The following is a 14,944-nucleotide window of genomic DNA, read 5'->3' on the forward strand; positions in this document are numbered from 1 at the left end:
GTGTATATAAATGTGTTGTACCCAATGGTCTGTCACTATCCATGGTGTTATTTTGATCCTATGTATTATATTTATGAAATTATGAATTAAATGAATTTAAAATATACCACCTCTGACTCTCTGCCACTCTGTTCTACGTTACGTTGATTCCGTACGGATGTGTTCCGGTCTTATAATGGGTGTGTATTGCGTGAGCTAGAGTGGGTGACATCATCGCTAGAGTGGAGAGCAGCTGCAAAAACTTCAGAAAAAACTCTCTTCATCTTGATTTGGGTCCCACAGCTTTTACTTCACATAGACAATATATACATAGAAATGTAGGAAATCTTGTTGGCTTTCATATGATCATCTTATTTCAGATGTGCGATTTAAACTTTTGGCTGTAGAAGCCCTAGAGCGACAAGAACTCCAGCAACTCCCCCATAAGCCGTAATGTTAAGTTTGAGCCTAAATTTCTGGAGGACAGCAGACTGCACCGGTTTTGTCTCTCGCTCTTGCTCCCTCATTTTTCACTCTACAGAAATAAAAAAGACATGACAGTGTTTGGCAATGTCTCCTCGTACTGAAAATATACATATTTAGGCGATAACCACTACATTTTTTTCAAAACTTGAGGGTGTTCGGGACACGTTTTCAGCTGTTATAATAACCCACATGAATCTTGCTAACTTCATCCTGAGCTATTTTTTGAAGAAACGTCTCAGGATGACATCATTCTCCTAAACGACTGAAGTAGATGTGGACTTAAAAAACAGAAAAAAAACACTTAAAATGGCTCCATACAGCTTGTGCTGTATAATTTAAGTCTGCATTACTCCAAAGAACCAAATTAATTGAAAAGATGTTATTTACACCCTTAAACTGTAGCTACTAAGCTAAAAGCGTTAGCATGCAGCTCATCTGAAGGTGACCGCACGTCAAGAGAGTAAATAACGTTTTTACAAATCAATTTGGGATCTCGGTGCTTTGGGAGAATTTAATTGCGCAGGATGAGCTGTATGGAGCAATTGTGTTTTATTTTCGTTTTTTTTTTACGTTTTAAAACAAGTCCCCATCTACTTCAGTTGTCTAGGAGAATGCTGCAATGCTGTTTTCCTGCAAAGCTGAAACTTCACACCACATACTATCCTTTAATACACACATCGACTACACGACTACAGTGAGTCTGCATTGCTAATTAGCTTGATTCCAACAGAGAGCGATGTCTGCATTTGGATTGGACAATAGGCCTCAAGTTGACTTTTGCTCACTCACCTTAACTGACAAGTAACAATAGTGGTTGTCAAGACAGAGGCATATTTAGGCCTTAATGCTTCATTAAGGTGCTTCTTCAGCGTGTTGGTTCACAGGCAGTATGTATCAGTGTTCAAGAAACACAACATTAAAAGACATTTTTTTTCGACCAAGCATCCTAATTATGCCGTAAACTTGTCGTTGCAGGAAAGACAAGAAAAAGCCCTGAAACTGCGTTCCAGCTTCATCGCTAGGCAAAATATTTTTACAAAGCAGTCGACCGTCCAAGAATCAACAACGAAAGTTAGCTGAGTGCTGTCATAGAAGCTCCTGAAACAGAGCAAGCCTTTCTCTGATGGTGCATTTCTGAAAGACTACATGATGGAGGCAGCTGGCATGCTCTGCCCAGACAACAAAGGTCAGTCCAAAAACATCAGTCTGTCTCCATTCAACTGCCCAATTTGTGGCCCTTCGCTTATATTTTGTCAGTCAGTATGGCCCTCTATCGCATCCCTGCTTTAATATGTGCCCGATTGATGGAAAGTGTCACCCACCACTCAGTCCAGATCAGAAATCATAGATAACTTAAGGAAGGCAAAGACACAAGAACCAGCAGCAGTATTCAGCAATATACTGACCTGATCTGTATTCCTTTCTGCACTTCGACTCTGGACACTGATTACTTCCCTATACTCCACCATCTATCAGTCATTGACTGTCAGTGAGGCTGCTGGATTTCATCTCAGGGGGGTCGACGGTGCAGGAATTGAAGGCAGGGTGCACGAAGTCAGAGCACACTTAACAACCGGAGGAGTGAGGATGCGATAACTGAAGATGGTACGTGACCTTATCTGCTAATGTGCTTCTGCTGAAGAAGTGAGCTGGTGTGGATGTGTCTGACGTTATTTAGCAGGTTAAACATAAGTTTCATCCCTATTAAAGAAATCAGTACGAATGTGTTTAAAAATGTCCTCCTGTGAGCCAAATGTCAGACCCGGTGCAGTAAACAACAACAAGATTATCTGTAATTAAGCACCTTGCTTGCCACAATTAGAGTTAGAGAAAGTAGAACGCTCTCCACATTAATCACAAGGACATTTAAAGGGTGCCTCCACCAATTTTACACATTAAAGTGTGTTTACAGGAGCACGACTGCATATGTGGAAAAAGTTGTGGGAAGCCTTTTGTGGCTCCAGAGGAAGCTGCATGTAATCTGATAAATCACCTCCAGTGACGTCACTCACTGGATAAGTTGCATTGTGGGTAATGTAGGCGGCAGGATTTGTAAAGATCCACTGGTCTGCATTGTACTCCTGATTTGTACTCATTGTGGACAGTTTAAAAATGAATGTTATGGTGCATTGTTGTTATTCTAGACACATTACCGCCACCAGTCTGTCAGTGGAACAGTACCGTGTGTGTCGCGTCATCCATGTGCATCCTGATGACTGTGAATGAGTGAAAACAGACTTTACACGGGACTGCAACTACTATTACTTCATCACAGAATGTATCACTGTTGTTGAGAGCTTCTGTCATTACAACAAATATCACTGTATATATAAACCTCCACCGCAAAAACCCTAAACAACAACACAACAAACAGTGTGTGTCATGTAGTAAACAAGGCTCGAGCCAGATTCCACATTAAGACATTCCTCTTTCTTGAAATCTTCAGGAATTCACAGCTATTAAGTTAATCTTGCATGTGAGGGCCAATTCGTATCTTTTGATTGAATTCTTAGATTACTAAAAGCCTTTCTAGAATAATGTTGTGTGTGGGAATAAAAACACAAGGAGCAAGATAAAGGAGTCCGAAACAAATGAGATAACCATGTTATTCTTACTCACTTACAAGCAGACAAATCATTTCCTCCCATTATGTACCCCACTCATATTTAGACCAAAGAGACTCAGTTCAAACACGCCCAATTAGCATACTACTCTGTCTCTGTGCTCATACGTATTGTGTTTGGGCTCTGAAGGGAGGGTGGAAGTTTTGAGCAAGCTGGTCTGCGTGCAACAGGAAAGGGAGGTCGCTTCCTGTCCAGTGTGTTGAGGAAACACTTCGGAGCAAAGAGGCAGGATGGAAAATACCCACAGAGGTCTGAAAATGTCTCGACTGTAAATCACAATGTGATCCCCTCACTGTTACTGATCTTACAGTGAGTTTCAGCAGGACGCTGTTTTCAGTTTTCAGAGTGCATACCTACAATCAACAACAATCAACAATCCCCTTTAATCAATCAAGATTAATCTAATATCAAACTTCATAACGCTGTATCACCAATAACGGCTTAACCAGAATCTAAGCTCACCAGATCTTGGATCCACATCAAATTGCACTCACTCATAGATACCAGCCACCTAAATACGCCTGACCGCTGTGGATTATTCCCTGAGAAATGAACAAAAACGCTGAGAAACTCCCTGGATCTGTCCCTTTATCCAGATCCACACCAAAGTAAAAATATTTACCAGATTAAATATAGACTTTCAGTGTCACGTGTTATCAGGGTGAGTAATCATAATCGAATGAGTCACTCCATGAATATGTAAAGAACCAAGTAAGTGAAGGGAAGTGAACATGAGGTGTCATCAGAACCGACCTGAGGCGCTCCTCCTCGTTCTTGCGTAGCCTCATGTCCCTCTGCACCACCTGCAGCACGTGCTCCGCCTCGTTGTCCGTCAGTCCGGACAGATCTAACTTACGGCCCATCGCTGACACACCTCCGGCTGTCATCGACCCCTCCGACCAAACAATCAGCTCGTTCTGATCATCTGAAGGAGAGAAACATATACATTAATCACAAAATAATACAAATCAGAGCAGGAAATGACAGAAATGTGTGTCCTGAACTACAGAGGTCTGACAAGTGAGTGCATTTTCTCTTGTCATGCAATTCAAACACCACTCATGAGCTATGACCTTTAAGAAACTACATGTATTTCACTGCTGTATAGCAGGGTCGACTGATACGGCTCATCAAGGAGACTGAAAACTGATAATTGGGATCAATATTCATCTTTACTCAAGTACAGCTGAGTATTTCCATTTTCTGCTACTTTATTCTTCCTCTCCACTACATTTATTTGACACATTTAGTTACTAGTTACTTTACAGATTCTGATTATTCAGTATTTATAGGCCGTTACTTGTGACGTGTTACCAATCAGATGTTGTCGTAGGTGCGACACTGAGTGACAGGATGATGCATCGGAGCCAAAGTAGCTCATTTTTAAGTTTATTTTATTGTCAATCTAACAGAAATAAATCACCACACTGATTAGCCCTGATTATCCGTCTACCCTGACTCTCTAGCCTGTGCTGTGAGGCAGTAGGAGTATGTTTTTGTGGAATAATTATCCAGTAATTCACTTTCACCACTGAGACATGTAATGATAATGTTTGTATCGATGAAAAGCTCTGAAAGAAAATAGGGCAATGCTGTCATCTGACCACCATCTGAACCACATCTGTTGAATGAAACTGTATTATACACATCTAACCTTGCAGCTCACACAGCCTCCTGCTTTACACTACAGAGCACAGAACTGTGTCCATAAGCACTTCAAACTCCTTATTTTGACGTCCTACAAGCCACTTACACGAGTAAATCAGGGGTATTAACACCGAGCAGGATTTGGGTTTTCTCCATCAGCATTCCTGAGGAGGAAATCTACTCAGACATGAAGTCCAGGCCCACTTCTCTGTGACTGAGGCCACCATGACAGCAGATCAGGTCAGCAGATCTGCAGTGAGTCGGTGAGGATGAGCAGCTCCTGGGTAGAGAAGATTTTAATAAAGAGGAGAGCTGTCAGGACTTTACCGATATAAGTCACCTCAAGCAATAGACCCATATTATCACCCAGCACCAGTGCTCTTTAGCTGTTTATGCTTTCAATCCTGTGACCTAATTTAGTTAAAATGGAATAAACACCACAAATTAAAGTTTATTCTAACATGAGTGATCAGACACGTTTAGAGCAAATGATCTAGTAAAAGTAATGATTTTTTTGCAGGCTGCTGTCAAAAAACTGTATAAATGTAATTTCAAAAAAGAGATTTTGCATTTTTTTATGTTCTAAAAATCACAAACAAACTTAAAACTCACCGACATCTGAGTCTGTTGGTGAAACTGACCACCAGCGCGCCTCCACAGCAGAGACAGAGGGGGAGAAACCCTCCTGATGTCCTTTTAGTGTTCCTCGTGTGAATAATGTGCGTCGCCAAAAATCTGTCGAATAAAAAGTCGAAATGAGTTTTCTTAACGCTCTTCAAAACATCTTTAACAGCAGTTTTCTCCGCTTCAGAAGTTGAGCAGAAGTTTCCCTGCAGGTCTGATCCCTGCTGCTGCAGCCAGTCCCGGTTTGTGGGAGAAAACCAGGATCAGGCTCTCAGAGGATCTACTTCCAATTCTCTGCCGGACACAAGGCGACATGGAAGTGATGAAGCTTCTGGAAACTTTAGAGAAACACGATTATTTGTGCGACATAAATCGCGGTGTGTGGAGGATTTATCTTTTTGTTTTTAGGAGCGTGAAGAAAAGATTAATTTCTCGGACACGTCTTAGGTGCGTAAATGCGCACGTGTTGACCCACATGTAGATTTTAAACCGTCAGTGTCACAAAAACAGCCCCAACTGAAGACAGGGACATGTGGTGTCATACAGAAGCAGTGGAAGAAAAAACACGTTGTTGTGTTTGTGTAGTCTGGAGCAGAGCTGAGACTGACGGGACAACGAGGAGCAGGTGTGTGCCCGCTGAGGGCAACTAGTGGGCAGGTGGAGTATTACAGCCTGCACTCCACAGATACTTTGACATTTTAAACTTTTTATGTTGCAACTTTACGAGTCTTTAGGTTCAGTTTTCTCTTTATGTTTTGACAACGCTGTGCTTGTGCTCTGGTTAGGTTAAGGCACAAAAACACCTGGTCAGGGTGAGGAAAAGGTTGTGTTTTGACTTAAATATCCAATTTTTGTCTCCACAAACACGGCTGGAAATTGTACCGATGTCATCTTAAAAATATTGGTGAAAAGTTCGGTGAAAGAGTAGAAGTAGATATGCCATATGTGTTCAGAGGGACTGTGAAGGAGTAGACAAGGAGGACAGTCTTCTTTTCTTTTCTTTTCTTTTCTTTTCTTTCCTTTTGGTGATGCCTGCCCATTATTTTGTAGGAACTGGTTGGTGGTGCAATAACTTCAATTCCAACACACTAACATGAGAGAGTGCAGACTGGTAAAAGTCTGTGTCAGAGCTCACATACGGTAACGTACAGGACAACATCTTTCCTTAGACCCTCCATCAAAAAACCCTTACATGGTGACAGTAAAATGTAACATAAACTGTGTTCATTTACTCTAAACTCAAACTGTACACATATTCCATATCTTCATTCTCACTTTGGTTGCACTAACTGGACAATTTTTATACCCATATTTATTATATTGTAAATAAAAGTACACTGCCCACACTGTGTATAATTATACTGTTCATATTGTAAATGCATTGTTTTTATTTGTATTATTGTTTATTGTAATATTCCTGACCTTTGGCTGCTGTAACAAAGAAATTTCCCCATTTGCGGGACAAGTAAAGGGTTGTTTTGTGTCTGTTTTTGTTTGTTTTGTGTCTCTTAGTGACTTTCTGCAGGTGAAGCAGAACTCTGCTCTGCTGTTGTGTCATGTTCAGTGTAAAACTTGCTGATGTGAGACACTGTGGCTGCATGGAAAATCACCCCTATTTCTGCTTCTTGTTACTGTGATTGATTTCAAAACACAGGATGGTTGGGTAAATGTATTTTTCGGTGTTTCTTCATTTCACTCATTCATTCATTTCAGTGGTTCTTCCTCCTTATTTTACAATAAAAGCGGTTGTTGGTGCAATTTCCTCGATGCCAAGCCTCTAACACATGTTCAGATCCATGCACTCACACTTCGTATGCTGGAAAAAAACACATTTAAAACTGTGACATTGAACAGTCATGTTAGTTACATCATTTCAAGAAAGTGGAGAACATGTTGTCTCATTTACCTTTTGTGCTAAAACCTTATGTTTCTGTGAAGGTCTGGCTCATTAAACTTTTCCCTGACGTCTCTCTGATGATGTAAAGTGTTGGTATGCTGTTGCTCCCTCTTCTGTGGTTGGCTGGCACTCAGTATATTAAGACCTGTGTGTGTGTGTCAGACTCTTTAATTCATCAGCCATGGAGAAAGGTGTGCTGCTGGTCCTGTTGTGTCTGTCTTTCCTGCTCATCACAGCCTTCACTGCTACTGATGCAGCCGCTCTGGTGGAAGATAATCAACGACAACCACGACGACGACTGCGTCCTAATCTGGTAAGAAGACCCACTGCTGGTCTCTGACTGAAGAAGGTGGTTTTCTGTGGATTTAATGCTTTATTTGTTCACTTTGTTGTGTAGGGACGACGCCCGGCAGTGAAACGCAGATTTTGGATGGGCTGTTGGAAAAGACGAGGGGGATGCAACATTTTTGGCAGAGTAAAGGTAGGGTTGTTGCTTAAGTTTGAGTGAAATGGTGATATCTTAAAAGGTTGATGACAGTTGGTTTATGAGTTTGTTGTTTAAATTAAAGTGTATCTCTCTCTCTCTCTGTCTCTAACCCTTTAGCCCAAGCCCGAACTGCCACCCCCTCAGTTCAGTTTAAAGCCTAAAGAAACGAAGGGCCCCTTACAGTAACACGATGGGAACAGCCTCCTTCACTGCTGCATCTGAAAAACAAGCTTTTCCACAGCCGCCATGCTACGTAAAGGAGTGGAGATGAATATACTGTATGCTCAAGTGCTCATGTAATGTGCAGTAATTTGATATTTTACTAAATAAAAGATTTCTAATCAGATATCGTGTATGGTTTTCTGCTTGGCTTAACAATATGTTTCTGTACTATGTAGAAGGAAACTCAGAATTTTAGTATTAATGGGGTAATCATACAAACTCAGAAATATTCCCCAGAACACTGTTTGTTTATATTTGGTAAACTCTGCTACCTTTCTAGCTACAAAGTAAAACAGTATGAACCTGTGTTGTCCTTTAAGGTCAGTTTCTTTATTCAGCAATGAAAACGAAGAGTTTGTTTAGGCATGAAAATCAATCAATAAAGATCTTTTTCTTCTGATTAGAATTTCTTCTCCAAATCTACATAGTGCACCTTTAAACTTTTGAAGAAAATGCAAAAAGACTTTATCATTTTTGAGACCCCTGAGCAATAGAAGAAAATTTGGTCTGAGAGGGTGTAAATTCTTGGTATTTGATTTTTGGTTAAAAAAAAGTTGGTGATTTTGTCTTTACACACTCAGATGTGTAGCAGGAGGTGTTGCTCTTTACTCTTTCTCCAGGAATTTGTTTGTTGCTTCCAGAGTGATTCATTTATTTCCGCTCTATTTCTCATTAAATGTCTGTTCCTGAATAATTTATCAATGAAGGAAACAGGACAGAAGAATTAAAGATCTCTGCAAACATGTTGTGTCGTGCACATGCGGATTAATGCACAGGTTTCCCTAGGCTGCAGCCTAGGGGCCCCACGTGTGGAGGGGTCCTTGAATTGGTCAGATTATTTTTTTAGAAATTTAAATACACTTTAAAGGAAAAATTCATTGACCTATATTGGTCCATGGGGTAATAAACAAACAACACAGCATTGATTGGGCAGACATGGGTCACCTCATCCAATCAAGCTCATCGATTTGATTTGACCTACCTACATCACTGGCCATTACCTGCCAACCAAAATTTTGCAGCGGCAAAATGTCTGACAAAAAACCCAGCGGGGCACAGAAGCGAAAAGTGCAGCAGGAGAAAGAAAAAAGGGACAGAGAACGATTAGCGAAGATTCCCAAATCAACGGGATATTTTAAGGCTGCTGGTTGTCGGGGTCAAGAAGATGCCGGAGGTGGAGGACGTTGACCGCGACCACCAGCAGATGTTGTCTGAAACCTTAAAGCTTGTAAAGCTTGCCTTTCTGTTGTATTTTTGTTACGATAAAGGCTGTCACATTAAATGTGTGCTAACTGGAGTGTGTGTGGATCATGTTTGCCAAATATTCTCCCACTGTTACACATCGTGCAAAATTTTTTTTTTTTCTGGGAGAGCATGATGATGATGATGGCTAATTTCTCCTGATGTCATTTTAAGTGAGGGCATACAGTAAGTGTGCACTCCAGACAGTGGTGCCCCTGAGGGGTGGCCAGGGGGGACCGCTGCCACCCTGATACAACCACATCCAGGGCGCCCTCCTTAGGGAAACGGCCATATTTGTTGAAAAAGCAAGCAGGTCAAAACGACCCATAGTTCTGCTTCCTGTTAGGCAGCGCCCTCTAGTGGCTTAATTAGGTATAACAGCTGTAGTAGTCTAAAGAACCACAAGTCGAGGTAGGGAGGGAGGAGAGTTATAACAAGGAGAGGACTTTCATTCAGAAGACTGCTGATTGTGCAGGGGATTCAGATCACCTGTGCACAGGGTGAGGAGATTAAACCCTGCCTCCTTATTGAAGAGTGGAAGCAGCTTGGGACATTTCCCTCCCAGCCAAACATGGTGTGATGACACCCTTTTTGTGGAGGGTTAAAAGAGGTGGGGAAGGGCACACAGGTGGCTCTCACCCTCAGTCTGAATCTGTCCCTGACCATTGAGAACCTCATTCCCTGTAGAGCGCCAGCCAGAAACTCTGGTCTGTTTATGCCCTATTTTGTTTTCTTGGCTGCTCCACATCATTCTAGTGAGGAAACTGGGTTTATTTGGGAACCCCTTGATACCCAAGCCCATATACACCTTCAGTTTACCATTTTATTTCCCTGGGGCTTGTAGGAGGCATTTGTTTGTTATACCTGGAAGAGACATTAGTTTATTGATTTATTGTCCAAGTAGTGGACATTGGGCATTCCCCCTAGATTTACATGTTTTTTGTTTATATTTTTATGTAGGTGGGGCTGACCTGTAAGCAACTTACTGCCAGTACCACCAAAAGTGTAAAAAAAATTTTAAAAATCTGAGTTTGTATTATTACCTAATTCATATTGTGTATATTAAAATCCCAAGTTTGAATTTCTTTTCCAAAACTACACAGTTCCACTCTAAAGACCAGGGTGATGGTAGAAACATATTGTTAAACCTGAAACAGAAACTTTGATGTCATCCAACACATTTACAGTTCGAGGCAGAGGAAATAACCTGAGGGATGAGACATCAGCTGTCAGAGATCCTGTTTGTGTGCCAAGCAGAAAACCATACACAATATCTGATTAGAAATCTTTTATTCAGTTAATAATCAAATTATTGCACATTACATAAGCACTTGAGCATACAGCGTATTCATCTCCACTCCACTATGTAGCATGGCAGACCTGGAAAAGCTTGTTTTGAACTTCTGTCATTTGAATGCAGCCGTGAAAGCGTCTGTTCCCATCATGTTACTGCAAGATGCTCTTTATTTCCTTAAGCTGTTTTATCAGTTGGTCATTGGTCTAAAGGGTTGAAGACACAGAGAAAGATACTTTAATTTAAACAACAACAAACTCATACAGCTGTCATCAAGTGATGAGCACATTGAGAATTGAATTTCACTCAAACTTAAGCAGCAACCTCATATTTTTTTGCCAAAAAGGTTGCATCCCCCTGGTCTTCTCCAACAGCCCAGCCAACATCTGCGTTTCACTGCCGGGCGTCGTCCCTACAATACAGAGTGAACAAATAAAGCATTTAATCAACAGAAAACCACCTTCTTCAGTCAGAGACCAGCAGTGGGTCTTCTTACCAGATAAGGACGCAGTCGTCGTCGTGGTTGTTGTTGATTATCTTCCACCAGAGCGGCTGCATCAGTAGCAGTGAAGGCTGTGATGAGCAGGAAAGACAAACACAACAGGACCAGCAGCACACCTTTCTCCATGGCTGATGAATTAAATTCAGAAAGACATCAGGGAAAAGTTTAATGAGCCAGACCTTCACTGAAATATAAGATTTTATGCTTTTGTTTTTTATTTGTATTGCGTTAATGTGATTTTGACCTCTTTTAAAATCATTTTTATTCATTTTACTTGTATTTATTCTCATTGACACTTTGTGGTTTGTATTTTGTGTTTTGGCCTTCTTGTTTTAACTTCTCCTTAATCTGGTTTGGCTCAACAGTTGGGCGTTTACACTATAATGTCTTCCTGAGTGTCCTACTTTTGCTCTGTCTGTCAAAGCACTTTATAAACTGTTTCTGTTTTTCTGTTTTTAACGGTGCCATATGAAATAAAATAATTAATAATATTTTGTGTTTTGGTTGTTTTATAGAAGTGGAAACAGTATATTGCCTTAATTACATTGAATCCAAAGCATAACTTGGGAAATATCAAACTCAGAAAGTAGGTACAGCAGAAATTCAGCTTAGCTTTTGACCAGAATACTTTGATTACAAGAATTTGCATTAATTGGCAAATTAAAAACCTTTACTAAAATCAAAAACAACTTTTTTTGTATGCAGCCTTCAATGTGAAAATCTAAAAATATATTTTTTTAACATGTTACAATATTTAAGTTCAGACTCCTCAACAATGATCCATTTCACCTTTGATTGTCTGCTACTGATGTGTGTGCTCATTACTGCTTTTTAATGTTGTATAAAGTACACACAAGTCATAAACTTTGGGGTTTGCATTTTTTGTTTTGGCCTTCTTGTTTTAACTTCTCCTTTATCTGGTTTGGCTCAACAGTTGGGCGTTTACACTATAATGTCTTCCTGAGTGTCCTACTTTTGCTCTGTCTGTCTGTCAAAGCACTTTGTAAACTCTGTTTTTCTGTTTTTAACGGTGCTTTATAAATAAAATTATTAATAATATTTTGTGTTTGGGATGTTTTATTTTTTTAATTTTTACTTTTGCTCTGTTTATGAATACTGACAACATGTTACAATGTTTAAGGTCTGACTCCTCAACAATGAACCATTTCACCTTTGATTGTCCGCTACTGATGTGTGTGCACATTACTGCTTTTTAAAGTACCCACAGGTCATAATTGAGTAAAAGTAAAGATATCATATTAAAATACAGTAATGTGCACACACATCAGTAGCGGACAATCAAAGGTGAAAAGGGTTCATTGTTGAGGAGTCAGACCTTAAATATTGTTGCATGTTATCAGTATTCATAAACAGAGCAAAAGTAAAAATAAGAAAAATAAAACAACCCAAACACGCAATATTATTAATAATTTTATTTCATATAGCAACGTTAAAAACAGAAAAACAGAGTTTATAAAGTGCTTTGACAGACACTCAGGAAGACATTATAGTGTAAACGCCCAACTGTTGAGCCAAACCAGATTAAGGAGAAGTTAAAACAAGAAGGCAAAAACACAAAATGCAAACCACAAAGTGTCAATGAGAATAAATACAAGTAAAAGGAATAAAAATGATTTTAAAAGAGGTCAAAATCACATTAACGCAATACAAATAAAAACAAGAACATACAATCTTATGTTTCTGTGAAGGTCTGGCTCATTAAACTTTTCCCTGACTTCTTTCTGACTATGTAAAGAGTTGGTATGCTGTTGCTTCCTCTTCTGTGGTTGGCTGGCACTCAGTATATTAAGACCTGTGTGTGTGTCAGACTCTTTAATTCATCAGCCATGGAGAAAGGTGTGCTGCTGGTCCTGTTGTGTCTGTCTTTCCTGCTCATCACAGCCTTCACTGCTACTGATGCAGCCGCTCTGGTGGAAGATAATCAACGACAACCACGACGACGACTGCGTCCTTATCTGGTAAGAAGACCCACTGCTGGTCTCTGACTGAAGAAGGTGGTTTTCTGTTGATTAAATGCTTTATTTGTTCACTCTGTATTGTAGGGACGACGCCCGGCAGTGAAAAGCAGATGTTGGCTGGGCTGTTGGAGAAGACCAGGGGGATGCAACCTTTTTGGCAAAAAATATGAGGTTGCTGCTTTAGTTTGAGTGAAATTCAATTCTCAATGTGCTCATCACTTGATGACAGCTGTATGAGTTTGTTGTTGTTTAGATTAAAGTATCTTTCTCTGTGTCTTCAACCCTTTAGACAAATGACCAACTGATAAAACAGCTAAAGGAAAGAAAGAGCATCTTGCAGTAACATGATGGGAACAGACGCTTTCACGGCTGCATTCAAACGACAGAAGTTCAAAACAAGCTTTTCCAGGTCCGCCATGCTACATAGAGGAGTGGACATGAATACGCTGTATGCTCAAGTGCTTATGTAATGCGCAATAATTTGGTTATTAACTAAATAAAAGATTTTCTAATCAGATATTGTGTATGGTTTTCTGCTTGGCACACAAACAGGATCTCTGACAGCTGATGTCTCATCCCTCAGGTTATTTCCTCGGCCTCAAACTGTAAATGTGTTGGATGACATCAAATTTTCTGTTTCAGGTTTAACAATACGTTTCTACCATCACCCTGGTCTTTAGAGTGGAACTGTGTAGTTTTGGAAAAGAAATTCAAACTTGGGATTTTAATATATACAATATGAATTAGGTAATAATACAAACTCAGATTTTTTTTTTTTTTTTGTGAGAGCAGGGTGTAAACCTTCCGCCAGCTTTGATAATCACATTCTTCTCATTTTCACTGATGACAAGCAAAATAATAATAAACAAAAAACTAATTTTCAAAAACATCACGCTAACAGCCAAAATACGCACACATTTTAAACAGTAGATGTTAGTGTGTAGCAGTCCCATTGTTTGAGACCTGCTGTCTTTCCTTTGTTTTGGGCTGATTTTCCAAAATCCATCAAGCCTAGTTGCAGGGGATTCAGATCACCTGTGCACAGGGTGAGGAGACTGACTCCTTATTAAGGAGTGGAAGCAGCTTGGGACATTCCCTCCCAGCCAATCATGGTGTGATGACGCCCTTTTTGTGAAAGCTTAAAAGAGGTGGGGAAGGGTGCACAGGTGGCTCTCACCCTCAGTCTGAATCTGTCACTGACCCATTGAGAACCTCATTCCCTGTAGAGTGCCAGCCAGAAACTCTGGTCTGTTTAGGCCCTATTGTGTTTTCTTGGCTGCTCCACATCATTCTAGTGAGGAAACTGGGTTTATTTGGGAACCCCTTGATACCCAAGCCCATATATACCTTCAGTTTACCATTTTATTTCCCTTGGGCTTGTAGGAGGCATTTGTTTGTTATACCTGGAAGAGGCATTAGTTTATTGATTTATTGTCCAAGTAGTGGACATCGGGCATTCCCCCTAGATTTACATGGTTTTTGTTTATATCTTTATGTAGGTGGGGCTGACCTGTAAGCAACTTACTGCCAGTACTGCCACAAGTGTTTGGTGAAACAGTAGAAGAAGATGTTTGATCAACCGTCATGAGAGGAACTGTGAAGGAGTAGAAGTAAACAACCTGGGTTCCAGAAACTGGCCGGTGGTGCAAATACTTAGATTACGACAACATAACGTGTGGTTAAATCACTGCGAAAGTGCAGAGGAATGAAGAAACAGTCCAAACTGTTGCTACGACAACTGTTTGTCAGCCGCCCAACAACTAAACATTAATACTAAAACCACTGAAGTCACCTTCAAGAACAACAGACTCACACTGGGAGCTGACAGTAACACTGTGGTACTCAAAGGATGTAAAGTTTTTAAAACAGCAGTGATGGAATGTAACTAAGTACATTTACTCAAGGACTGTTCATTTTTACTTGAGTATTTCCATTTTCTGCTACTTTATACTTCCACTCCA

At 40.3% G+C, this 14,944-nt stretch overlaps 2 protein-coding genes and 1 long non-coding RNA gene across 12 annotated transcripts in view; 2 read left to right on the forward strand and 1 right to left on the reverse strand.

Moving 5' to 3' along the window:
• The window catches only part of myripa (myosin VIIA and Rab interacting protein a), a 31,169-nt gene extending 25,705 nt beyond the window's left edge, over positions 1 to 5,464 (reverse strand). For all 5 annotated transcript variants that reach the window (XR_014623753.1, XM_084369140.1, XM_084369139.1 and 2 more), the window contains exons 1-3: positions 5,349 to 5,464; positions 4,843 to 5,016; positions 3,843 to 4,014 (exon numbers count right to left, since the gene is read on the reverse strand). Coding sequence is in view for 4 of the 5 variants with exons in the window: in XM_084369140.1 (XP_084225266.1) it covers positions 3,843 to 3,976 (134 nt within the window). In the remaining variant the exon portion in view is untranslated. The remainder of the gene's footprint in view (positions 1 to 3,842; positions 4,015 to 4,842; positions 5,017 to 5,348) is intronic.
• On the forward strand, positions 1,884 to 8,090 carry LOC311266665 (uncharacterized protein; the record flags this gene model as incomplete). Of its 6 annotated transcripts, none has more annotated exons than XM_084369145.1 (5): positions 5,721 to 5,807; positions 5,946 to 6,017; positions 7,420 to 7,570; positions 7,655 to 7,738; positions 7,862 to 8,090. In XM_084369145.1, 3 exons carry the CDS (start codon positions 7,439 to 7,441, stop codon positions 7,928 to 7,930), a joined length of 285 nt encoding a protein of 94 aa, XP_084225271.1. In that variant the 3' UTR covers positions 7,931 to 8,090. The 6 variants fall into 6 exon arrangements, 5 of the variants coding, with proteins under 5 accessions (XP_084225273.1, XP_084225272.1, XP_084225269.1 ...); XM_084369144.1 differs by having other exon boundaries at positions 5,946 to 5,985; XM_084369147.1 differs by lacking the exons at positions 5,721 to 5,807; positions 5,946 to 6,017 and adding an exon at positions 1,884 to 2,070.
• Positions 8,091 to 12,816: 4,726 nt separating this feature from the next.
• LOC311266004 lies at positions 12,817 to 13,446 on the forward strand. Its single transcript, XR_014623652.1, has 3 exons — positions 12,817 to 12,983; positions 13,068 to 13,154; positions 13,273 to 13,446. It is a non-coding gene; the product is annotated as an uncharacterized lncRNA (long non-coding RNA).
• The last annotated feature ends 1,498 nt before the right edge of the window (positions 13,447 to 14,944 follow it).

Source organism: Pagrus pagrus (genome assembly GCF_965226575.1).
Source record: "Pagrus pagrus genome assembly, chromosome: 12".
Taxonomy (NCBI): domain Eukaryota; kingdom Metazoa; phylum Chordata; class Actinopteri; order Spariformes; family Sparidae; genus Pagrus; species Pagrus pagrus.